Source organism: Mesoplodon bidens, assembly GCF_964165515.1.
Source record: "Mesoplodon bidens genome assembly, chromosome: 6".
NCBI classification, from domain to species: Eukaryota; Metazoa; Chordata; class Mammalia; order Artiodactyla; family Ziphiidae; genus Mesoplodon; species Mesoplodon bidens.
The window spans coordinates 19,908,897-19,935,036 of record NC_138162.1 but is presented as its reverse complement, the minus strand read 5'-3'; the positions used below and the strand labels follow the sequence as shown (position 1 = coordinate 19,935,036).

Here is a 26,140-nt window from a genome sequence, read left to right as displayed (position 1 = left end):
CTGCCCCAGATTTGTGATCCCCTGAGGTGGACTTGGGTCTGGTGGCCCCCTCCAGGTAAGAGCAAACCCTGGGCTTTGGTTAACCCAGGCCCCAAGTCACTCTTTGCTAGCCTCACTGTAAAGGTTGAGCGTCTTAAGGAAAACCACGAACTGACTGGCCCCAGGTTACGCAGTCCCCAAGGCCTGAGCCCTGGAACAGGGTTCCTCCAGCCCACCAGCTTGTCCGAGTTTCAGGCAAAGGTCACACATGGGTAGGGCTGAGTGTGTTTTCTTTCGCACGTGCAGCATTGTTTAAAATGTTTAATAAGTTATTAATATTTTTTTAAATGTGAGAGATTTCTTCTAAAAGACTGGGTGAGCGGCTTTTCTTGGAAGAGGGAGAGATGCAGTGGCCCGTGGGCTGCGGCCGGGTCAGGGCTGCTGCTTTAGACAGGACAGGCCCCCTCCTGTGTGTGCCTGCCCACACGTCTCCCGCTTGGCCTTCAAACCCAGTCCTTTCATCTTGTTTCTGTTACCTGCCTGGCTCTTGTAGACATTTGATTTGTGGCCCCTGGTAGAGGAGTTTGGGGTGAGGAGGGTCAGGGTGAGTCCAAGCAGTCAAGGAAGAGAGAAGGAACATTCCACGTGCAGGAAACGGTCTCGGGGTCGATGCCTCCGGCATGCCTGGGACTGTCTCCAGGGGCAGCGACCTTTCTGCAGCAGCTGGAGGCCAATTCCTCCGGGTGGGGAATGACGAGATGGAGTTTCCAGAAAGCTCGGGCCTCTGCTCTGTTCTCCTTCCTTGGAGATGACCACCGTGTGGGTTCCTCCTTCCCGGGGCCGGATCGCCCACCAGGCTCTGTGCTTGGGGTTAGGCTCCCCGCAATTTGGAGACAGTGGCAGATACTGGGAATTCCCAGGCCTTACAAACACACTTAATGAGTTTTAATAATCATTAGGAATAATATTTATTCAGCCTGTCTCCAAGGGGACCGAGAGCCCGTTTTTATTATAACCATATTGTAGAACTTACGGAAATTGTATGCATTGCTTTGCAATTATGTCAACATTCTGCTCAAGTCCCGTGTTCTGAACTTGGCAGGGTGTGGAGTGGGGAGCCGAGGAAAGCAGGAGAAACCCTTTTCACCCCTCCAGGCTACCCAGTCCTACTCAGGCACCAGGTACCTTTGGCCCGTGATAGCTCAGTTTCCCAAGCTGTGGAGGGGTTGGCCTCACGGGCTGTGAGGTCAAAAGGGAGTGAATTGTCCCCCTCTGATGGGTGGGGGGAAGTTTAGGGTCTCCACCCCGCCGAGTGGAGGAGGCCAACCCTGTCCCCCAAGGCTGTGTGTGACGTGGAATGAGGGAGGCCGTGTCCAAGCCAGCAGAACTGGAGCAGAAGCAGGTTTTCAGGGTGTAGATTCTGCCGCTGGGCCTTTCGGGTGCCTGAGCCTCGTACTTTTCTCCTGGGCTTTGGTGACGTGGGTCAGCAGGAGGTGAGGCCTCCTGCCATATCTGGTCTTGAACCTCCCCCCTGATCGAAGAAGGTGCTGGAGTTGACCTGTTCAGGGGACGGATGCTTAGGGACCATTCAGTTCACCCTCATCATTGGGCGGGTCAGGAGCCTCAACACTGTGTCCAGAAAGGACCAGGATTCACTCAGAAGCCACACAGGCAGAGCTGAAGTGTATGCCCCAGCTCCAGACTCCAAGATCAGCACATTCCAGTCCCCGCACCCCCGAGTGTCTGCTCTGAGACCCTAGGACTCGGGGCTGAGAGGCTGCGGGCTTCAGAGCTGTGTCAGGCCCTGTCCTTGGTCTCAAGTGAAGAGTTCAATGTCTAAAAAATCTTTTGTTTCTATTCCTATCACGTTCATGAGTTACTTCCACACACGTGGCATCTCCCTTTAGGACCTTGTAGAAACTGATCCAGGAGGGTAGGATGTGTGCACTAACCCCTCCTCTACAGATGAGAGGACCAGGGTTGGGGAGACAAGACTTGGCCAAGGGCACGCAGCATGTTCTTGCAGGAGGAGCTGGGATGCAGCTTCAGCGAGGACCATGGCTCTTCCTTCTTCTCCAGCCCAGAGCAGATGAGGGCAAGAGGGAAGACATCAGTGTGCCCGGGTGCCATCCTGCCTCGGAACCTAGTCTCACTCCAGTAGGAACCAAGAAGCTTCTAGAAGCTTTGTCCAGTCCGCTGTGGCAAACTGGTGGTGAACTGGTCATTTATATTTCACCAGATATCAGAAATTATTCATTGAGGTGGCATCTTTGAACAGCAGTGACAAGAACTCGTGTTCCTTCTGTTTTCTCTTATCCCCGCCCCAAACCCTCAGGTACATTCAGGATCTTAACCCCAGCAGAGCAGAAGCTGTGCTGCCCGGGACATGGGGCTTAATTGTCCCCAGTCTGGGCACACACAGACCTGGGTTTAAATCCTGGCTCCACTCCTTACTAGCTCTGCGGCCCCAACCCACTCTAAGCTTTGGTTTCTGCAGAAGGTAATAGCTCCCACCTCCTGTGAGGAAGCCAGTTGAGGAATCTCCAGGTGCCTTGGAGTTTTCGATTTGCTGGGTGATTTGGGGAACTTCTTTCCTCTCCCTGGGGCTGTCTCCCCTCTATGACCCAGTGTTGGGAGATCTCCCTTCTTAGAAATGACTGCAGGACCTTTCAGAGCCTGAGAGAGGGTGTTCAAGGCTGTGTCTGGCCAGTTCTGCATGGTTCTCGAGGGGCACGGGACAGACTGGCAGAAGCTGAGATAGAGCTGTGGACCCAGGCCTGCCAGGAGTTGTAGCACTGAGGGAGGGAGCTCTGTGGGAGCCCCAGGAGCAAGGGGAACATGGAAAAGCTGAGCTTGGCCCCGGGTGACTAGGGGCGGGGAAGCTGTGGTTCACAGAGGCTGCACAGAAGCTGCACAGAAGCCCCACGCTCAGGAGGAGGCGAGTCAAGGCCTTATTTATTCACGATCAGGCTGCTGGCATTTGCACGCCCTTGCACTTTTTCCAAGCGTCACCTCAGGGAGACCCGGCCGAGCGCCTGGCCCACAGCAGATGGTCCATGACTATCTGGGAGATGAATGAAGGAATTTGATCCTTACGGAAAACAGGTTGTCCTGACACGCAGGTCAGGCTCTTTGAGGTTACACAGATCTTTGCAGCCGGTGGGGTAAGGAGGCACTTGTAGGGCAAGAGCACACAGACTTTGGATTTGGAATGACCTGGGTTTGAGCCATTCCCTTATCCAGCCATCTTTTCATTCTTTCAACAAATGTTGAATGAGTGCCTTCTAGGTGCTGTGTGACCTTTGGCAAGTCACTTAAGCTCTCTGAACCTTAGTTTTTGGCCTCTGTAAAACAAGGGTATGGTACCACCTACCTTTCCAAAGTTGTGTGGGTTGTCTGAGATGAGAGGCGTAAAGCACCCAGCTTTAGCATATGGGTTCCAGTGGATGTTTGTGGCTGATTGTTGATGTGCAAATGGTTGAGGTAGGGGCATTGTTGCCCTAAGAGAACCAAGAGGTTCTGGCACAGGAGGGCCTTCGTGCCATTGGCAGTTAGGAATCAGGGCTAGATCTTGAGCAATTCACCCCTTACACTGGTATCATCTAGAATCCAGGCGAATGGAGGGGCATTTTGCTTTGTCCTTGCATATGATTTTTGAGCTCCTGCTGCGTGCCAGGCTCTGTGCTAAGCAGTTTGCGTGCTGTGTCCTGTGACCCCAGGCAGAGAACAGGGTAATTGAGGAGAGTTTAAGGAAGGCATTGTTTACAGAGGTGTTGGCATCATCAAAGGAATCAACAGGGGCTGGAGAAGCACATGGGGTCCAACGTGAATTACAAGGGGAGGAAGGTGTTGCTAGAAGCCAGTGGGAGTTAAAGCATGAACAGGGGTCTCGGACAGGAGCTGGGACCAAACTATAGCACAGCAAGGAGGGGGCAGGGAGAGAAATACCCCACCCACCCTCTCCTTCTACTGGAAGAAGTTTCTTGCTGGGGCCTCCCATTGACCAAACTCAGCCAGAAGCAGAGAGCAGGGAAGCCTGGCAGTGCAGCCTGTAGAGGTCAGCTTCCCAGGGCACAGAATGGATCTGGGGAGCAAATGGAGCATAACCAGCAGGTGTATACATTATCTTGGGGGGAAAAAAAGAGGGTATTGTATTCCTATTTTACAGCTGGGAAAACTGAGACCCAGAGGCATAGGGAGATGAAGTAATCTGCTCAAGGCCTGTCCCAGTAGGTCCTTCCCTAGGACAGAGACTGGGGAAAGCTCAGTGCCCTTTGGGCTAACCTTGGGAATAATCGTGAGCTCAGATGGTTAGAGATGGGAGGGCCTTTTGAGATCTCCTGCCTCCCCCACCAGGCAGCAGGCACTGAGCAGAGGCCCAGAGAATGAAAGGTCATTGCTCAGGGTCACCTGGCTGTTAGCAGCACGCTCAGGACTGGACTCAGGTCTCCCAGATCCCAGGCCTGCGAAACCTCTCCTTGCCTGCTGCCAGGGGCCATGCCAGCCAGGACTTACTTCCTTCTGCAAGGTTTGGCAGGCGGGCTATTGCAGCTGGACACAAGGGTGGACTTGTTCCGGGGGATGGGGTTCCCCTAGGCCTGCCTGTTGGAGGCCAGGACCCTTGGGGGAAGCCCAGAGCGGCTGCTTGGTTGTTTCCATGGCTCTGTTTGCGTGAGCCCCGAGCCCAGGCCTCGTCCACCTCCCCCAGACAGGCCTGCAGCCCCCGCTCCCCTCCCCCTCAGCTCCAGGCCCTCTCAGAGGCCCCGTTGTTTGCAGCGTGGAGTGGAAAAATCCCACCCCGGCCTTGTGAATCATCCCGGAGTCACCCGCTCAGGCTTCAGGCCCTGGAAAGAAATGGCAGCGTTTTTCCACTGCACGGTGAGCAGGCAGGGTCTCGGATCAAGCGAGAAGGGCAGGGGGCAACCAGCCTCACTGAGTGTGGGAGGGTCAGGCCTGCCTGGGGCCGCAGCTGGGCGGCTGGGCTGCCATGTCAAGGAGTCCGGCTGTGAACTGACATCACCAGGAGAGGCCGTGGGTCCCGCCTGGCACTTAGAGTCTGTTTTGCAGATGTCAAGGATGAGGTCAGACTCCAGGCTGGATGCCCCCGTTTCTGGGGCAGGAGAAGTGCCAAGAGGGTGTGTCCAGGCCACTGCAGTGGTGGCCCTCCCAGGGTCCACCAGGGAGCTACACCCCATGGAGACCGTCCCTCCCTGGAGGCCTGCACCAGCCTTCACCCCTCCGGGCCTTGGCCACCTTCTCTGGGAGATGGACGTGATCTCACTGTTTCTCTCCCACTGGAAAGCCTAGAGGAGGAAATCACCACAGAAATTCAGGGAACGCCAGTGTTGGGAAGGTTCTGGGATAGTCATTTCACAGATGCCCACACAGGGGAAGGGACTTACCCAAGGTTGCACACCTAGTCACAACGCACCTGGCCAAGATTGTCTGTGAGGAAGCTGCCCAGGATAAGAGAACAAGTTAAATGATCCTTGGTTGAATCCAGGCTCTACCTATCTATTAGCTGTGTGGCCTTGAACAAATCACTTTGCCTCTCCAAGCCTCTCTGTGATTTCTCATCCGTGAAAAGGGTTCGGTCATGATAAAGATACCTGCAGTAATGCTTGGCCTCAGCCCCCTGCATTTCCCTTTGATTCTGGGTCACCTGGAAGAATAGGGCCGAGGAGGACCTTCTAGGAAGGGAAATCTTTTGCTCTCCCCCCAAACAGATGCTGAGGAAGGTGACTTAAAATTTTGAGTTGGAGAGTTTCCAGCAGCTTGCTTACCAGAAACAGCACTAACTTTCTGGGCATTAACTGTGTACCAGGCACTAGAATTTGCACTTTTTACAGATTATCTGTCAGCTAGGTGCTGGTACAGCCTCATTTTACAGTTAAGGAATGAAGCCTTGGAGGCTGGAGGGAGCTGGCCCAAAGCCACACAGCTAGTCATTGAGGGCGCCCAGTGTGGACCCAGGTCCCTGTCTTATACTGTATTCTACTGCTTCCCACGGAGGAGCAGAGAGTAGGCTGGCCCTGAATCTCAACCTCCCAGAGGTAGATATAAGACTAGAAACTGTCCACCCAGCCCCTGGGCTCTGGATGGAAGGAATGCTGCCTGCTGCCAGTTTGGCCAGAGGTACCTGGAGGCTCAGATGGCCAGGACTTGCACTAGGTCACGCAGCAGCCTCCCTTCCTCCAGCCGGGGCTCTTTCCAGTGACCCTGGGGCCTTGGTACCCATATCTGTCTGTCTGGATCTCTCTTCTGATTTTTATTTATGGACGAGCAAGCACGTGGTGTTCACAGACCAGAACTGTGAATCAAGGCTGCCCAGCGTGAGATCTGGATTAATTACCAGCCAAATCGTACTGGGTTTTCAACACCGATTTTAACGCTGGGCAGGAAACCTGGAATCTCGCTGATGGTTATTTGAAACAAATGAATTCCCCAGGCCTCACACATCCTTGAAAGCCTGGCTTCCTTTGAAGGCTCTGTGTTCAGTTCTTTACATCAGGCACGTAGTTAATCAATCCTCATTCACTCCTTTGGGGTAGACAGGACAGTAGCTATGGTAAAGGAGGACCGTGGAGACTCAGGCTGAAGGCCTTGCACCAAGTCTCCAGCTATTAAGTGGCAAGACCAGGATTTGAACAAAGGTCAGACTGCGGTTGAGTAAGTCTGCTGGGCTGACTTGCTTCCTATGGGAAGGGAAGAGAGGTGAGGCCAGACAGGTGCTCCCTGAATGCCATGCTGCAGGGTTAGGCCCGTCTTATGTGGGAAATGGGGAGCCATTGAATATTGTGAGCAGGGGAATGCTTTGGGAAGGTGAACCAGGCTGTGTGGAGGAAGACTGGAGCGGGGAGAGGGTGGAGGCAGGGAGACAAGTGAGCGGGCTGTTGCAGGTTCTCAGGGCGTGGTGATGAAGGTTGGACCCGGCTGTGACCACTGGAATAGATGGAACATTTGAGTGACGATTGCATACTAGGCACTGTGTTATGTTTACCATCTTATTTCATCCTCGCGATAATCCTATGAGGAGGGCATTATTACCCCCATTTTATAGGCACAGGCTGGTTAAGAAACTTGCCCAAACCCAGCTGGTAGGTGGCAGCACTGGGATTTGAACCCAGGCCTGTCTGATGCAACAGTCTTTGCTTACACCCTTTATGCTACACTGCCTCTCCGTGGTGCAGAGATGCTGGTGTCACCTTGGACAAGTCCCTTCTCTGCTGAGGCTCTGCAGATAACTTGGCTGAACTCTGAGATCTCTTGCTGTTTTATTTTATCAAACATTTGGCTGAGCCTTGGGGAGAGAGAGATGACTCATCCCACTAGTTCCTTTGAGGAGACCATGGTCTAGTGGGAGTGACAGGCTTCTAAGCAGATAATTCCCCAAATATAATACAGTGGCCTTTAAAGCAGAGGGAAAGAGAGGACTTGGCCCAACTTAGGGGAGGGATCAGGGAAGGCTTCCTGGAGGAGGCGACACCCTAAGTTAGTTGAGTAACAAAAGATGAGCGCTTCAAAGACCAAGAAACAGCAGTTGCAACGGCCTGAAAGCCCCAAAGAGCATGCATTCCTCAGGTAGGTACCTCAAGGGATCCCTCTTCTCAGCCATAGGGTTTCTATACCCAGAGCTCTGGATAGGTTTGTTGAATGACTACATGATTCCATTCTCTTCTGCCACTGGGCACTGATGCTATCTTCTTGCTTTTTATTCAGGGTCCCCCTGGGCTGCCTGGGCTCCCTGGACCTCCTGGTGCACGCGGTCCTCGGGTAAGTGATCACGCACGGTCCTTTTGAGTTCTGGTAGGCTCTGTGTCCTGTACCCTATTGCCCCTGAAGTCTCAGCTTTGCTGTGTGTCCTCAAGCTGCCTGGCACCCATTTTCCACTTTGTCCATTGGAGTGGACGTAGGGCTCTTAGGGGGCACTGTGTGGCCAGACGTGGCATGGGACAGTGAGAACCTCTTGAAGAATCTATGCTGGCTATTGTGGGTATCACCCTTGGCAGCCTGGAGTAGAGAAGGGGTTTCTGCCCACTCCCTCAGCTGATGGGCTTTGGCGTTTGTCCAGGAAAAAAGCTGACTTGGGAGAGCATGACACTTGCATCCATCTTCCCATCTGTGCTGGGCCAACCTGGGGTAGCGATGCTGACATAGGCAACCAGATGGGCCGTGCCAGGGACGGGGTGAGCTTCCCATGCTGAGAGGTCCAACCAAAGTCTGGAGAACGGCTTGGCAGGGCTTTGGTGGCTGATAGGAGCTAGCCGGAACCTCGGAGTGAAAAACAGCTCTGGTCTGTTATGCCTGGCATGTCACTTAATGCTGTCTTATTTGATCCCCTCTCCTTCCAGGACCCCCATGGGCCAGTATGACCACTCTCATTTTAGGGATGAGAAAACCGAATTACTAGGAAATGGAAGAGCTCGGACTGGAACCCAGGCTCTTAACCATGTAATACTGGGACTCTCAGGGGTCCTCTTGGAGAGAAATCTGTCGTTTTCCCAAGAGGGCTCAGACTCATGGCGCCTGGCATCTGTGCCCAGGCTGAATCAGCCTTTCCCACGCTGGGGGCCTGGCGAGGCCCTGGCAGAGATAGCTGCCTGGGGCATATTTTTAGCTCTGAGCCCAGCGGACGGTTCTGGTTATGCAATTACTCGAGCCCTAGTTCCCTCCAGACCTGGCCCTGTGCTCCCTGGGCCCAGGGCTCTGGAATCTGCTGTCTGAAGTAGCATTTCCTCCTGGCTTTGGAGTCTCCATGGAGCACTTGCCCAGAACTGGGGACCACAGAGGTATCATGGACAATGCTGGCCAAGGGACCTTGTAGCCTGGGACCAGGATGAGGCCCCTGGACGTAGCAGTCTGCCTGAGCCTCCAAACTCCTCCTGAGCCCCTAGCCTCTGTGCCTTTGTTTGGACTGTCCTCTTGACCCGGCGTGTCCTCCTTTGCAAATTCCTCCTCCATCCATGGCTCAGATCAAATGCCCCCTCCTTTTCTGATGATCACCTCCTTCTTGGTGCTCCTGCGGCAGTTAACTGCCCCTCTGGATGGCATGGATCCCTTTGTAAAAGCTCACACTGACCACTGAACTCTATCACCTGGGTGGCGTATGCAGGATCTCATCCCATCTTCCCAGGCTTCCCGATAAGTAAGTTCCAATACTATCTCCATTTTACAGGTGAGGAAACTGAGGCTCAGAAAGGTTCAGTTGCTTTGGATAATTCAAACACAGAGTAAATGCCAGAGCCAGGATTGAACCTGGACAGTCAGACTCCAGAGCAGCAGACAGCCTGACTCTTAAACTACCTGTTGCGCCAATTTTTCCATCAACTCAACTGAGCCTCTCTGGGCCAGAAACAGGCCCTGTTGACTTTTCTTTTTCACCCAATGCCTAGCAGAGTACCCTGCGTGCAGAAGGTGCCGGGCAAATGGTTACTGATGGGTTCTAGTCTGGGAGTCAAGAGCATTTCCCCCAAGAAGCTGTGTGACCTTAGGCAAGTCCCTTCCCTATTCTGGGCCTCAGTTTCCACATCTATAAAACACTGGATCATGGTAAGGCATTTCCATCCAAAGTTCCTTCCAGCTCTGAAATTGCACAAGTGAGGGAATGACTCTCCTGACATCCCTCTCAGGCTTTCGGAGTACTCCCCACCCGCTGCGGCCCATCACCCTATTTCTAGACTGGAAATTCCATAGATCATAAAATGCCAAAGATAATAGAATGCTGGGATTAAACAATCCCAGTTCCTCTGTACAGATGGTGGTTCTGGGGCTCGGGGAGGGTCAGGGCTTTATCTGAGGTCTTCCAAAGCTCTGTGGCTGGCCCCTTTCCACCTCTGCATACTCCCTCGACCCATCGAGGGATGCTGGGGAATCCCTAGGCCCCTCCCTCCACTCAGCTTTCTGGGCTGCAGCGTTTGTAGAGTCGATCTGCTTGGCTCCCAGTCAACTATGTGATTCATTTCTCTGCAAGGCAGTGGCTGGAGAGGGCTGGAGGAGTGGGGACGGGAAAGCAGGAAGCCCTCACCTTCACAAGCTGCACATGGGGCAGCCGAGCGCTCTATCCCTCCATCTTTTTTTTTTTTTTTTGCGGTACGCGGGCCTCTCACTGTTGTGGCCTCTCCCGTTGCGGAGCACAGGCTCCGGACGCGCAGGCTCAGCGGCCACGGCTCACGGGCCCAGCCGCTCCACGGCATGTAGGATCCTCCCGGACCGGGGCACGAACCCGCGTCCCCTGCATCGGCAGGCGGACTCTCAACCACTGCGCCACCAGGGAAGCCCTATCCCTCCATCTTTAGGGTAGCTGGGGGCACAACTGGGGAGAGGTAGTCCATCTTGACATTGCCCAGCACAGCCCATGCCTGGTGCTGGGATGCTAGATGTGAAGGTCCCCTCCTCAAACACCCCCCGTCCAACCTTTTCCCAGTGCAGGCTGAGCTCTAAAGTTAGATCCCAGGAGCCCAGGCTGGGGTGAAGCTCTGAGGTCTTCCAGATTCCTTAGACGCCATGAGTCCCTGTCGTTCGTGGAACTGATGGGGAGACTGAGGCTGGAGAGAGGGAAGGCTCAGAACTGGGACCATATTGCATCTAGGTGCCAGGAGACAGCGTTTGGTGAAATGTTGGGAAGGGGCTGGAGGGTTGGTTATTTTGGAGGTCACCCATGACACCGTTATAAATTCCCCAGACTGAGTGAGCCTCTCAGCTCTGTTCCTCCTCCACATGGATGGAGAAGGGGAGGGTCCCAGCTCAGGCATGGAGGAAGAGGGAGGTGCCTTGGGCGGAATGTGACAGGCTGCAGCTGGGAAGTTGGCCTTGAAGAGAGAGGAAGGAAGCAAATGCATACACAGCCAGATGAGTCAAGAGGGGGCAGGGACAAGGGCAGTGTGTCTAGAGGCTGTTGTAGTAGGGGGCACCCCTCGAGGTTCCTGTCTCCATCCCCAGTGCCTCAGATTATTCCTGTTGGACAAAAGACCCCCAGAAAGTACTCAACTCTTAGGACTCTGTTTATATTACTGGGCTGCAGGACGCTAGCTCAGGGCCTTTGCAGAGAAAGTGGACATAAGGCCCCAGCTGTTGTAAGGGAGATTCAAATATGGCCTGGGAAAATCCAGTGCCACGAATAAGCCTTGGACTTGAAGCCAAAAAACTGGGTCCCGGCCCTCTCTTGGCCACTACTCTGCTGTGTGACCTTGGCCAAGACTTCTTTGACTCTCTGAGTTCAGTCTTCCCAGCTGCTTCATGGTCCCTGGGGGACCCTGGAAGCTCAGAGCATGTAGGAATCTAAGGGAGAGCTCTGACTACGTGCTGTGGCCACAGGAGGGATGCCCCTTTGTTCAGAGCGGCCAAGTGCTCCCCTGACTGGGCTCGCAACTCCAGAGGCTCATACAGAGTCCAGTTGGAGTCTGAAGTCTGGAGAGGTTCCCTTTAGCAGGAAGAGTCCCAGAAGGTTCCTTGGAGGACGTGGCATTAAAGCCAGGCCTTGAAGAATGGGTTGGGTTTCAGCTGGAGGGGATGGGTGGGAAAGGCATGCCAGATGATGGAACAGCATGACAAAAGTGATACAGAGAGGAAGTATACATACCAGGCATGGTCAGGGTAGCAAATAGCTAGGTGTGCTCTGAGCCCGAGGAAGTAAGTGTGGGAGGCGCTGATGGGGCCAGGTGGAGAGCGTACAGAAAGGTGGTCACATTCAGGGGTTAAGGGCTTGTGCTCTGAAGCCACACATCTAAGGTTGAGATCCAGCTTTGCCCCTTAGCAGCTGGGTGACCTGAGAAAGTTATAAACCCCTCTGAGCAACAGCTTCCTCATCTTGAAAATAGGAATCGTGGTAGCACCTACCTTGTGGGTTAATAGGATAAAGTGAGATAATGCAGGGAAGGTGCTTAGCACGGGGCCAGGTGTCAGGGGAGCATCTCTGCAAGCAGCTGCCATGGCCAGACTGCTGAGACTTGGCTAGGGAAGACCCAGCGGATGGGTGGGCGGAAGTGCCAGGCCCTGCTCTAGGAAGTGGGATGACCCCTATTTTCCCCTCATCTCTTTTTTCTTTTCCCTTTCAGGGTCCTCCTGGGCCTTATGGAAATCCAGGCCTCCCCGGCCCTCCTGGAACCAAAGTGAGTGTTTGCTGTGGGGTCTGGAGGGAGAGCCGTGGTATGGATGCTGGGGTTAGGGCTGCATTGGGGGAGCTTCTTTTCTTAGAGGCTCCTGGTGGTCAGGCCTCAGGGTCACTGTGGAGGATCCATATCCAGGCCACAAGCACTCCCTGGTGCCTCCCAGGTGCTAGGCCCTGTACCGGGCTGGAGACACAGTGAGGGGTTAAGAGTTTAGCTTCTAGTGGGGAGGGGTTGAGTGGGAGAAAGGCAGCTGGAACCTAAGGCCCTCAAAGGGAGTGGGAAGAAAGGTCATTTGCTGCTAAATAGGGAAGGCTGTGAAGGTCCAGCTCGAAAGTACGTGTTACTGGGTCATAAGACACACCCTGGGGAGGCATGTCAAGTTTTGAGCTCGGGAGGGACGTGGAAAGATCATGTTTGAGAAAGACCCCGGATGCCGTGTGGAAGATGGACTGGGGGGGCGGGGAACCAGAGCAGAGGCAGGGAGACCTGGGGTGATACAGGCCAGCGTACGGGTGTGGGAGGAGGGGAGTGGGCGCCTTGACAATGTGGAGGTGAGATAGGGAGGACTCGGTGATGGCGAGAGGAGAGAGATGGTGACTCCCTGGTGTTAGCCTAGGGGACCAAATCGAGGAACCGGAAGAAGGAATGTTGCATTTGGGAATCTGTAGACCGGCCCGGTGGAGATAATTCGCGGACATTCTGAAACTCAGGAGAACTCTGAGCTGCAGATAGAGCCCTGGCGGGTGGCCAGCACAGAGATGCCACCTCTGGACTTTAGATGGGACCAGAAACCCACGTGACTGGCACTCTGATGAGTGTCGGGGGCTCCAGCCCCAGGGCGCCTTGGTGCATTCCTGGAGCACCGGCGGAGAACAGAGCTATCCAGGGCGGGGCATGGACTGAGAACCACCAGGAAAAATACGGGGCCAGCATTATTTAGGTTACAGGGAGAAGCCTCGAGTGATGGCTGGAGAAATAGGAGGAGGGGAAGGAAGACACAGGCTCGGGGAAGCCAAGAGCACAGCAACCGTGCCGAAAGAGTGTGGGGCAGGCCAGGACAGGCAGAGGGTCTGCCCAGCTGTCAGCTGTGGAGTGGCCAGGTGAAGCGCACCCCTGGGCCTTGGTTGGCCTGGGCTCAGGGTCCTTCTTTGCTAACGCATTACAAAGGGCTAGTGGCTTGAGGAAGGCCATTAACTGACTGGCCCCAGCTCATGCAGCAGTTGACAGTTGAGCATCCTCCAAAGGCCAGGCTTGACTCCTAGGGCAGAGTTCCTCTGCCCACCTTGTCCGGAAGTTTGGGACAAATGTACACAAGTAGCCCTGGATGTATGACGATGTGGCACCAGAGTGCCAGCGCAGAGCCCTTGCACACAGCTGCGGGAGCCCCTGCCTCCGCCCCTGTAGGTGTGTGTCTTCGGCCAGGGCTAGACTGGGGTCCTTCCTTGGAAGGCGAGCAGAGAGGCCTCAGGTGCTTAGGGGCCAGCAGCTGCCTGGAGGTGCTCTGGGTTTTAACAAGGCAAACACTGATGATAATAAGCACCGTGTATTGGACCCTTACTGTGGGCTAGGCACTCTGCATGCACTTCACGTAGCCTGTCTCATTTGATCCCCACAAAGACCTAATGATCTCATCATCATTAGATGATAGGGGGAGATATTGCACCCATTTACAGATGGGGAAACTGAGGCTCAGGTGGATTAAGACACTGTCTAAGAAATGGCAGTGGCACCTGTCCCCATGGGTCAGGCAGAGAGAGGGGAGCTCCTTGGAAGACTTCTACTTTGCAGAGGCCTCCGGTCTCCTAGGCCATGGCGTACTTCGAGAGGCTGAGGATTGGCAGCTGTTCTGATTGCCAGGTTTGCTCAGGAATACGCCTTTCTTGGCCTGCCCTGGGACTGTCTGGTCCTCCCTCCCTACTGCCCCCAAATGTGACCCCCTGCTTCTGTGGCAGCAGATGCTCCATCAGCTTCTCCCCGGTCCAGGCTCCCCCACACTGCAGCGCCTCAGCTCCAGTCTGGCCTGCAGCCCACCCCCATCCTGCCAGCAGATGTGCAGAGGCCGGAGGAGGACCCACCAGCTGCTGTTCTCGCCACTTTCGGCAGCAGCTCTGGGTGTGGTGAGTGAGGCTCAGACCCAGCAGGTGACCCCTCCTGCTGCCACGTGGAGCTGGGACCTGGGGACTCAGGGCCTCACGGATAGGCTTCCAGCTTGCTTCTGTATAAACAAATAAGGGTGAGGGTTCCAGAAAATACACTGGAACGGGGGTCTTCTTCTCCCATTAGAACTTGCATAACATGCCAAGGGGAAGAGTCATGCCCTTTACCTGGACACTGGGTTGTGAGTCTAAGGAGTGAGCAGAGGTGGATCCAGGACAGATCAGTTGGATGGGAGGCCCAGTTGGCTGGGCTTTGGCCCTGGACTGCTCTCAATCTGTGGCTTGGCCGGGACAGGGTTAAAGGGAGGCTCTTCCCGGATGGAATTCCTGACTTACCCAAGATTGGAAGGGAATGTCGTGGATCTGCAGGAATAGATGTGATTCTGGGGAGAGGGTCCTGGCTGTTTACCAGATCCTTTCTGGGTCTGGGAGGAGACCCGGTGGGATGGTAGGGCTGGCCTCCTCCAGGCTCTGTGCAGGCTCCTCCTTTTCCGCACGGTGTTGGCTTCGAGAGCTGCCTCTGGGGCCCCCGTCCATTCATCTTCCTTCAATCAACAGACATTTATCGAGCACCTACTATGTGCTTTTGTTGGAAAAATCAGCCAAACAGGCAGGGTCTGCGTGGTGGCAGGGAGCCTACCCTTCGTCCGGCCGGGTCGCTGTGTGGTTGTTCCTGTGCTGTATTTATTGAGCCCTTGGGAGCTTATGGCCTTGTGGGTTAAAGATCCCCCTGCCAGACTAAGGATGGGAGAGACTGGTGGATTGAGGAATCCAAAAGGGGAGATAGAGCAAAGGTGAGGCACTTCATCCCTCTTGAGGTCACAGAGGAGCAAAGACCCAAAGGGCCAATGCCTTACTGGGGTCACTTGCAGTGACCAGCACTGGCGGGGCTGTATTTCGGGTCCTTGGGTTTGCCAGTTGGAAGACACTTGTCAGGGCTGCACAGCTGGTACAGGCCAGAGCCAGGCTTCAACCCCACCTGCCTGCTCCAGAGCCCAAGGCTTTCCCCATGTACCACATACCCATATGCCCCACATTCACATCAAGAAGAGGGTTTGTCAGGTCCCGCAGGGAGTCAAGATCAAGGACTTTGAGAATGAGGCCGAGAAGCCAGAACCCTGGGTGGATGGCATTAGCTGACCTTGGAGGCCCAGGGTTGAGTCATGAGTCCAACCGACCCATAGTTATTGCTGCAGGAAAGCACGGGGATTAAGAGCACAGACTCTGGAGCCAGACGGTCGAAGTTCCCATCCCAGCTCTGTCACCTTCTAGTTGTGTGACTGTGAGCAAATTATTTGAACTTCCCGTGCCTCAGTTTCCTTATCTGGAAAATGGGGTAATAAGAGTAGCTGCCCCTTGGGCTGTCATGAGGTGTAACTGAGTTGAGCAGTGCTGGCCTGTGGTAAGTGGTCAGCTGTCAGCACGTTCAAGGTGCCCGGCCTACAATGGGGCACAGACAGGGACGGTCGCTGCCGTTGTGGACATAAGCTGACCACTCCATGAAAAGGGCTCCACGTGAGAGGCACTGGGTGCTCAGAGACCCCACAGAATGGCGATTAACCTGGTCTGGGAGGTGAAGCCTGCCTTCCCAGAGGGTGGGAAGGTTGAACCAAGGTCTGAAGGGCAGGAGGCGACCAGGCCAAGGGGCGGGAGGAGGCTGGGGAGGGCAGCAGGCCTGGTGGGTGTGCTAAGACTTTTGGACTTTATCCAAAGAGCAGCAGGAAGGCATGAGGTTTTTAGCAGACGTGAGACGATCAGAGGGGGTTTGTGAAGGCCACTTAGGCAGCTTGAGAAGCTTGGTCGGTGGCCAGCAAGTTGAAGGGTGACTAATGGGGAGGCCTGGAGCTGCCCTGATGGTGATGCTGATGCTGAACCAGGTGAAGTCAGATGGGATGCAGGGCCCAGGTGGGATAAGAAGCTCTGGACCAGAGGCGGGCAGGGCTCCAGCTGTGCCTGTGCTGGGCAACGAGGCACCTGGCCCCACTCTCCCTGGCAGCCGGCCTCCTCTTCCCTCCTTTGGCCTGCTCGGTTTGCAGTGAATTACCCAGGATTACTAGGGGCCCTTGGGCACCCGGGGAGAAGAGGTGGGCAAGAGGGGCCACGCTCAGTAACACAAGTGACTGTTAGCAGAGCTGCTAGAAGCTGAGCTGGAGTCAGACCTTATAGGATTCTCGGGCCTCAGGCCCCAGCCTCCCTTTCCCCTTCCTCTGATGCCTGAGGTAGGGCATACTCATTAAAGAAAACATGGAAAAGTCTAGAAAGTATCAAGAGGAAAGCAGGCCTCTTGCAGTGGCCTTGCCCAGTGATAGGCACTGACTGCATTTTGAACAGCCTGTGAGTCAGGGACTGGCCAACAGCTTTACCTGCTTTGCAGGGTGGATGTTATTACCCCCATTTCACAGATGAGAAAACTAAGATCCGAAGTGGCTATGTAACTAGCCTGTTTCTGATAAGTGTCAGAGACAAGATTTGAACCCTCTGCTGTCTGACTCCAAAGTCCATAGTTTTAGCCACAAGTCTATTAGCTCCATAGCTCTTTAGCACTGTTGGTTAAGCAATATCTCTCTCTCTCTCTCTATATATATATATAGAGAGAGAGATATCTATATATTTATCTACATATCAATATATATACACACACATATATACATGCATACATATATATGTGAATAATTTAAAATACGCCTTGCCCGTAAGTGCTATATAGTGTTTAGCTGTAATTTTATTAACAGTTGCCTTCTAGAAAGATTGAACCAATCCATGCCACTGCTAGCATTAGAGGAGGATGTTTGAAAAAGATAATTCATTATTGTCTTCAATTCACTTCACTGCATTGATCATCTTTCAGAAGAATGTTTTTCTTACATTTGTTTTCCATTTGCATTTCACCATTTATGAATTTGTTCGTTTTGGGGGTTGGGATGTTATCTTTTTTCTAAAAATTAATTAGTTAATTAAATTTATTTTTGGCCGTGTTGGGTCTTCGTTGCTGCCCGCGGACCTTCTCTAGTTGCGGCGAGTGGGGCCTCTCTTTGTTGTGGTGCGTGGGCTTCTCACTGCAGTGGTTTCTCTTGTTGCGGAGCACAGGCTCTAGGCACGCGGGCTTCAGTAGTTGTGGTGTGCGGGCTCAGTAGTTGTGGCTCACGGGCTTAGTTGTTCCGTGGCATGTGGGATCTTTGCAGACCAGGGCTCGAACCCGTGTCCCCTGCATTGGCAGGCAGATTCTTAACCACTGTGCCACCAGGGAAGTCCCAGGATGTTATCTTTTGTTATTGACTTGTAAAAATTATTTGCATTTATATATGAAGGCTTATTAAGCCTTCATCTACCTTACAAGTATTTTCAATTTATTGTTTGCCTGTTAAGACTATTCATGATGATTTTCACAAGTGAGAGTGTTACCTATTTTTTTTTTTTTGGACTAACAATAATAACTAACACTTATTAGGAACTTACAATATGTCAGGTAGTATGGAGAGAGCTCTACCATATGTAGAATGTATGGTTCTTTACTTTAATACTTAGACATTTCTTTCCCATAGTAAGGCCAGAGAGGTATTCACTTATATTCCTAGTCATTTTATAATATCATTTGTACTCTTAAGATTTTAAACCATCTGGAATTAATCTTCATGGGAGTGGGTATGAGGTATAACTTTATTTTTCCCCCAGTAGTTCATCATTTATTAAATAACTTTTCCTGCACTAACTATTATATGATAGACCAGGGTCTCTTTCAGGCCATTCAAATATGTTTCATTACTGTGTTTGTATATTGCTAGTAAAATACTATTTTATGACATTTATTAACTTTATGCTGTGTGTCTCCCTCCTCCACTTAAAAAAATTGTTCTGGCTATTTAATCTGTCAGATAAAATTTATGCCCATTTTAATAATTTCCTTAAAAAACTCCCTTGGGTTTTTTCTTGGAATTGTATTAAATGTGTTTATTAATTTGTGAAGAATTATCATCTTTAAAATATTAACTTTTCCTATCTAAAACCATGGCATATCTTCCCATTTGCCTGAGTTTTTAAAACATCTCATAATAAACTTCTATAGTTTTTATTGCATAAACCCTGCACCTTTCTTACTAAGTTTGTTCTTAGAAATTTTATATTTTTGTTGCTGTTATGAATGGAATATTTCCCCCATTATATTTTCTAGCTGGCTCTCAGCTATTGAAAAGAACTATTGACTTTGTATATTTGGACTTTTGTGTTTGTTTTATAACCATGCCCTTTACTGAATTATTTTATTAGTTCTAACAGTATTTCAGTTAGTTCTCCTGGGTTTTCTAGACAGGCACTCATATTACTTGCAAAAAAAGACATATTTTTGTCTCTTTTTCCTCAAATCTTAGTAGTCTTATTTGTTTTTCTTGCCTTATTGCCCTGGCCAGAACTTATAAACATATGAAATGGTAGTAGTGATAGTGAAAGACCTAGTGAATCTTCAGAGGACCTTTCAGGGCTGGGGACAGATCTGACCCAATCCCAGCCCTAGAGTTGTCTCTTGAGACTCCATTCATTCATTTTCTCACTTAAGAAATATTTTTATGATGCCTCCCCTGGGCCAGGCCCTATGCTATGTACTCGGGATCTTGTGTCTTGCAAAAGATGACTTGCACAGAGGACTTGTGGCCCAGAATTTTCCAGCCCTTCATGATTTGTTCCTTCTTTGTTTCAGCCCCTCTTGAGGGCTCATCTACCCAAAGCCTTCTATTCTCTCCACCTTTCCAACCCTACCTTCAGGAAAGGAGCTCCTAGTTTCTATCCCTGCTATATTTTGTAGCATTTACGGTTTAGGATATACCTTCCCAACCATCTTCTAGTTCCTCAAGTCTCTGTTAACTAGTCCAGGCAGAGTCTACTGTTCTGTACACAGAGAGGGAAAGGGGCTTGTCCAAGATCACATGGGCTCGTTGGCTGGAGAGCTGGGTCTGGCACCCAGGTTCTCATCCTCACCAATGTGTAAACAATTAATTAGACCTTATTATTCCTTATATCTCTTACTGGAGAATTTGCAGGAATCTGGCTGGGAAGATGGATAGTCTTCTCCATCCCAGAAGTCACACCTTCACTTGACCAAGAGTGCCTTGAGCATTTCTGGAGCCCAAACTTCATCTGGCTCCCTCCTTGTCTTCCTCCAGCCTTAGCGTGGCTGATTTACCCTCAGTCTGGCTCAAGTGCCCCCCTACTTCCTCCTGTACTCCACTTACCACTGGATCATGGTTGTTCATCTGCAGCGTATTGAAATGTAAAGCTCTTGGGCTCTGGAAGCAGACTTCCTGAGTCTAAATCCCACTTACAAATTGTATGACCTTGGACAAATCACTTACCCTCTCTGTGCCTTAGTTTCCTCATCTGTGAAATGGGGAGAGTGATCGTTGCTACCTCATAGATTTATGTGTTGAAGGCTTAGAAGAGCACTCAAGAAATGCTAGTGAAGATTATCATTACTGGTCTCTGGTTTCTCCCTTGATTGGTCCCCACAGGCATAAGCTGTGTCTTGATCCCCACCATGGTATTCCTTGTGTGCATTGAAGATGTGACTCATAGTAAATGTTCAGTAAATACCTGTGTTTGTTGATGTTGTACTCGGGCAGGGATTACGTCCCAAGCACCGTGCTGGCTGCCGAGAATGCAGAGAGCAGTCCATAGTAACTAAAATACCTGGATACGGACTCTGGGCAAGGGAGCCACTCTGGCATCTCTTTGGGTCTCAGTTTCCCCTTTTGTAAAATGACAGAACAGGATGCTTGAAGGCCCACCCCTGAGAGCATTTTAAGCCCAGCTCTTCTATTGGCTGTAGACCGAGGTGGGCAAGGGCAGGGTGGGGAGAAGCTGCTGTCCTTTTTTAGCCATTGGAATCCTGGGTAGCCCTGGGCCTGACCTTGCACATGGACATAAAAGGCATTGGAACTGGGTTTGTGAACAGCCGAGGGTGGGAGAGTGTCAGCAGGGGCAGCTGCAGCATGAGGTAGTAGATCGCAGAGGCGAGTCCTGCAGAAGTGACCTGGAGGGACCCAGGTGGACAGAGAGTTGGGGTCCTAGCAAGGAGGGGCTGGCCTGCAGCCTGGGGCAGTGGGAGGGCGTATGGGAGAAGCATCTAGGCTTCCCATTTGTAAACGAGGGCTGTGGAGTCAGATAGACTGGGAACCTAGTCAGACCTAGTGAGACCTTGCCTCCTATCTGCACGTCACCCCGGGCTGTGACTGGGCCTCCCTGAACCCCGGTCTTGGTCCTGCAGTGCAGTAAGTGGGTGTAAGAGGACTGGTGAGGTGCTGCATTGAGTGGGCCTGGCACAGTGTTGGGTGCATGGTAGGTGAGCAGTGGAAGGCCGCCCTCCCTCCTTGAGGCTCTGTCCAGTTTGGAATGCAGTGATTTCTCATGGAGAGTGACTGAGTCAGGATTTGGAAGGTGTGGGTCCTGACGCAGAAAAGAAACAAATGGGAACTAAAGTTGGCCAAAACAGCCTGCCTGCGTGTCACGTCCATGATCCCACTGGCTCCTTGCCAAGGAACCTGGATGCCAGCGGGTATGTGTGCTCGTGCCCGTGTATGTGTGTGTGTGTGCGTGCATGTGTTCATGTATGAGCATGCAGCCGTGTGCATGCCTGTGTGTGTATGTGAGGCACGTGTGTATGTATGTGAGGCACGTGTGTGTGTGTGAGCATGCACCCATGTGCATGAGTGCCTGTGCGTGCCTGTGTGTGTGTGTGTGCGTGCGCGCTGTGCAGCCCACATTTTAATGGTGAGGAAACAGGATCAGAGAAGTGAAGTCACTTGCCTGAGGTCCTACTGTGAGACCGTGGCTTCACCCCAGGACTTCTGACTCAGGACCCAGATTGGGGAGGGAGCTTGGGAGTGAGGGTGAGGGACAGGGATCAGGGGCTCGTGGAAGTTGACAGCAGGGGGGACTGACTTTCCAAGGGACTGTCTCCTGAGCAATTTAATCAGATTGGTTCAAACGAGTGGGCCCACAGCCAGGAGCCCTCTTCAGCCCTGTATGAGATGTGGTTGTTGGGCCCTTTCCTGAGCACGTGCTCTTAGGAGCCGGCATCCTTGTGATGAGGATGCCTCCCATAGGCTTGGCACAAAGAATGCTTATCTCTGACTGGGGGCGCCCTGCTTGTCAGTGTCTTCCCTACTCACGGCCTGTTCTAACTTGTCGGGTCCCAGGACGTCCTGGAGCACAGAGCTGGGAGTCACAAATTCAGGGTCTTAGCTCTAGTCTTAACTCTGCCAGTGCCTCAGCTTGGGGCCCTGGGCAGTCCCTTTCCTTCTCCCGGCCTCAGTTTCCCGAATGTGTTAATGGGGTAATACCCCTTCCGTTGCTCACTTCATCAGGCTATTCTGGGAACCTGGTGAAGCGAGGGTTATTGCAAACTGTGAAGGCCTTTACACAGATTAAACGGCTGCTGATGCACTGGTCCTAGGTAATTAGAGATGGTGAGGTGAGCATCAGGGGACAGGAAAATCAGAAAGAATCAAGCTTGCCTCTGGGACATATCTCTCAGAGGGTGTCTGAGAGCCCCGGGGGGAACGCGTCACCTGTATGTTGGGCCCAGGGATCTACAGGTTGGTTGGGGAGGACCCAGTCAAGCTGCATCTTGAGAATGCTTATGGTCTGGCTAATGGTGATTGAGAAGTGGTTTTCTAGCTGAGAGTGACTGCTTGAGCAAGGACCCGGCCGGAGGAACGTGCAAGGTCTGGCGGAGGAAGGACCGTGGTCTGGGGACGGGGCAGTGGGACCCCGTCTGTGGGTTGGGCTGGTGGAAGGAAAGCAAAGTCTGGACAGGATGGCTGGGACCCGATGACGGAAGACTTGGGATACCCAAGGAGGAGTTTGGACTTTGTCAGTAGGCCTGGTGGGGAAGTATGGGAGGTGCTGGAGCAGGGGAGGGCTGGGATTGGAGGGGACCCTGTGGAGGAATGTGAGTGGGGTAGGCGGGGAGGGCATTTAAGCAGGGGACAGGGGGTTGAGCAGAGTTGGTGGGGAGACACCCTCTTTAGACACCTTGGCGGCCAAAGTAGAATTGTTTTTGTTTCAGGGACAGAAAGGGGACCCCGGGCTCTCACCAGGAAAGGCTCGTGATGGGGCAAAGGTAGGTTTCCAGGGACCCCAGTGCTTAGGGAAGTGGGGGAGTCAACAGCAGGGAAATCGCCCTGCTCTGGGCCGCACCCTCCCGACAGAGGTCACTGCGTGACAAATGCTGGAGGTGGGAAGTAGAAAATGATGGGGTCTGTTTTCTCCTCAAAGCCCTTCAGCTCCCCCTACACCAAACCCAAACCATTCCCTTCTGCCTTCTTCCGGTGTGCAACCAATAAAACTGACAAAAAATGTTGCCTGTGGACGTACCTTTGGTGAATGTCCTTTTGCCTAATGCTCTGAGTGGGTTTTCTGTAGGGCCTGTTAGGTGACCCTCGGCATCCAGAAGCTTCTTGGTAGCACATGCCCAGGAAGCTTCCAACAGACATTCGAAGGCCCCTCTGAGGTTGTTAGTCTGTGAATTTTCAGGACGTGGGAAGGGAATGGGCTGGAGACTCAGGGCTCCCTAACTCTGAAGGGCTGAGACCAGAAGGTTCTCCCATGGAAGAGAGAATGCTTAGGCCAACGGACGTCATCCATCCCTGAAGCGTCCACCCTGTAAATTAAACAAGGGGCCTGGAGGGAGTGCAGGACAGGCTGGAGCAGGGGAATCCAGAACTCCAAGTAAGGTCATCCAATGTCCCAGACATCCATACGCTGGAAGGAATCCTCAAGTCTGTCTGGTTTCCTTCTGGACACAATCCAAGAGCCCTCCTGACAGGCAGAACACTGCTTCTCAGCCCAGCCTCCAGTGCTTGGGTACTTAGAGGTGGCAGCTCCGGCTGTTTTCTCTGAGGCACAGGTGGCTCATTCACTCACATCTTCATGAGAAGTTTTTTCACTCAGCAAACTCTTACTGGGTGTAAACATCCACATGCACCCCCATCGGATCCTCACTGGAAGCTTCTAGGCCAGGCAGCTAGGCTTAGCTTGCCCAGGAGAAAGCAGAAGCTCCAGCAGTGGGCGGCTTGCTGGAGGCCACGCAGCTGGTCCCATGCAGAGCAGGCTCTGCAGCCGGGCCTGACGACATGCAGGGCCCAGGCTTCTCTCTCGCTCCTACACTGTCTGCTTCTGGGTCTCATGGTGGTGTCAGAAATGCCCCCTACTGGGTAGCCACCATGCCCAGCAAGGGTGGGAAGGAGGGTGTCAGGAATGCAGAGGCGGATTCCTGATTGGAACGGGTTGCATGTCCTTCAGGGCGATGGTTTTCAAACATGGTTTTAACAGCGGAACCCATTCCCCAAATGGTGCCTTTTGCCAAAGTCCAACATATAAAACAGATTAAATGGAGCCACTGAGTTAAGTGGGGAGGGGCTGGGTACCCTGCCCACCCAGCTGCCCTCAGCCCTCTCAGAGGCCCTGAGTCTCCTCTGAGGCCTCTTAGCCTCCATGAATGCTGTTTGCAAACAACTGGCTGTGGGAGGCCACACTTTCAATTTAATGAGTGTCCGCTCCCGTTCCCCCACCTCACCCCCTTGTCTGTGTTTTTCAGGGCGACGAGGGCTTGCCTGGGCTCTCTGGGAATCCAGGACCTCTTGGACGAAAGGTATACCTTGGTGTCGATGCTTTGCCTTGCCTGGTGGGCTTCCTAGCAAGCGGGGTCTTCATGCAGGAGTGCCGTGTGCCGCCCGCCTGCCCACCTGCCTCTCTCCAGCTCCCTCCGCAGGGGGCTGGTGGCCCGAGGGGAGAGAGGTTTCCGAGGATCCATGCTTGCCTGAGGGTGGGAAGCACCTTGGCTTGGAGGAGGTCCCGCCATCATGGTTAAGGAGGTGTGACAAGAAGTGACCCTTCCTCTCGGGGCCCAGCTGCTCCAGGGAGGCCATCCTGGGGGTGCTCGTGGTGGTGGAGGGAATATTGTCAAAGCTGGGAGCCCCCACTGGCCCAGCTCCTCCTCCCATGGGCGGAATGGCAGGGGCCTGAGCCTCCTGCCATCTGGAATGACCGTGAGCCCCCTGGGGCTGTAAACCAGGAGCAAGGCCTGGAGCATGGTCATTCAGAGAGTGGGCTCTGGGGTCAGTTGAATCTGGACTCCACTCCCGGCTCCACCATTTCCTCACTGTGTGACCTGGGGCAAGTCAGTAACCTCTCTGGGTCTAACATCATCCCTCTGAAGTACCGCAGGCCAATGTTCTGTAGAGACAGTGAGTTCTCTGTACATTCTGAGCTGTTGTCATCCTGCCCTCATCCCATCACTGCTTCAGTCAGGCAGGGGGAGTTACCTCTAATTGCCTTTGGGGGAAGGTCTGCCATTTTCCTAGATGGTGGGTCTCTGGCTTGTAGCACCCCTGGATTCCTCTCTGGCTTCCCAGCCAGGGTGTCCCATCCTTCAGACTCAACTCTAGTTGTGTCCAGGAAGCCCTCTTGGAACCCTGGCCTTCAGTCTAGGAGACCCTACTCTGCTCAAGGACCCATAGGCTATCTTAGCTGAGTTATTTCAGCCCCAAGACCAGCTTCACCAACAAGGATGTGCAAATCTGGTTTATCGCTCTCCCTACAGAGCCTAGCACAGGGCTTGCGCATAGTAGGTGTTCACGAAACTGGAGAGGACAGTGTAGGGCCAGGGTCAATGGCTTTTTGCAGGAAAATACCCCATTGATGATGGGTTTTCCAGTGGATACATTGGCCTAGGGGCACGTCTTAAGCTTCTACCCTGACTCCCAGCTGTGGCCACAGCTGCCCTCTTTCTCGGCCATCTGGTTCTCATCTGGGCAGCTGTGGCTTCTCCTGGCTCCATCCTGCTTGTGCTCTGAGGGTCCCTGTGGCACAGGGGGACGTGGGGCATCACTCCCCCACCATCTGCTTCTCCTCTGCCCTCCGTGGCCAGAGCAGGCCACACTGCAGATCTGAAGAAGCCAGGCCCAGACAGGAGTCCGTGGCTGTCTGAGCTGGGGAAATGTGGTCTCTTCTGGCTCAGAGATCACAGAGGGACTCCCTCTCCCCCACTCACTTCCCCTCTGGGCTCCAGCGTTTTCTGATGGATGAGGTGTGGAGGTTTGAGTGGAAAAGTCTCCTTCCAGTCATGGCTCATAAAGCAGCCGGTGGTGGTCTCGCTCTGTATGGGGGTAGCTGTCCAGCAGAGGAGGCGGGAGATGGAAAAACAGACTGGACCAGCTCCTGCCTGGGGTTCCAGGCCTTCCTGCTCTCAGCAAATGTCCAGGGAGGCCCAGATCCCCCAACTCAGGGGAAACAGCTCACCTGAGCTGGGAGAGACGTCTTTTCTAAATTAAGGAAGAGCCTCCATGTGGTAGGAAAACTATTTGGCAAAGCCATTTCCACCAAGTCCCTCTGGCCCCAGCCTAGGCAAACATGGAGGAGTTTGGTGTGTGGCAGGCCAGTGTCACCTGCTCACAGAGGATGGTGGGCAGAGCATGGGGGTGCTCAGGTCCTAAGGCAGGGACCCCTGACCAGTGGTGGGGGTCAGGGAGGAGGACCAATGGGGTGGGCAGCTGGGCCTGGAATTGTCACTGTTTGTCAGCAGTCTCTCCTCCTACAAGTGTCTTTGGAGACAACAGTAGCCACTCTGCCCTGATCCTGTTGGGTGGTTTTTCTGCATCATCTCCTGTGGGGGGCCTTGAGCGAGAAGGACCATTGGTGGGTGAGAGGCGAGGTCTGCGTCCCCTTTGCTCATCAGCGCATTGAATTTTGGTGTCACCTCAGAGTGACACCAGTAACCCTATTCATTCATTTATTCAACATAATGGATTGAATGACTATTGTGTGTCAGGCACTGTGCAGGCCTCTGAGCTGACACATAGACAAAAATCCCTGTCTCCTCAGAGCTTGCAGTCTTGTGTGGGGAGACAG

The 26,140-nt window shown here is 53.0% G+C and overlaps 1 protein-coding gene across 6 annotated transcripts in view; it reads left to right on the top strand.

Annotated features, from left to right (window-relative positions):
- COL27A1 (collagen type XXVII alpha 1 chain) overlaps positions 1–26,140 on the top strand; it is a 145,652-nt gene that overhangs the window by 13,351 nt on the left and 106,161 nt on the right. For 5 of the 6 annotated variants that reach the window (XR_014016173.1, XR_014016174.1, XM_081238097.1 and 2 more), the window contains exons 4-7: positions 7,699–7,752; positions 12,033–12,086; positions 22,299–22,352; positions 23,829–23,882. Coding sequence is in view for 4 of the 6 variants with exons in the window: in XM_081238097.1 (XP_081094223.1) it covers positions 7,699–7,752; positions 12,033–12,086; positions 22,299–22,352; positions 23,829–23,882 (216 nt within the window). In the remaining 2 variants the exon portion in view is untranslated. The remainder of the gene's footprint in view (positions 1–7,698; positions 7,753–12,032; positions 12,087–22,298; positions 22,353–23,828; positions 23,883–26,140) is intronic. The other variant, XM_081238098.1, reaches the window with a different exon arrangement.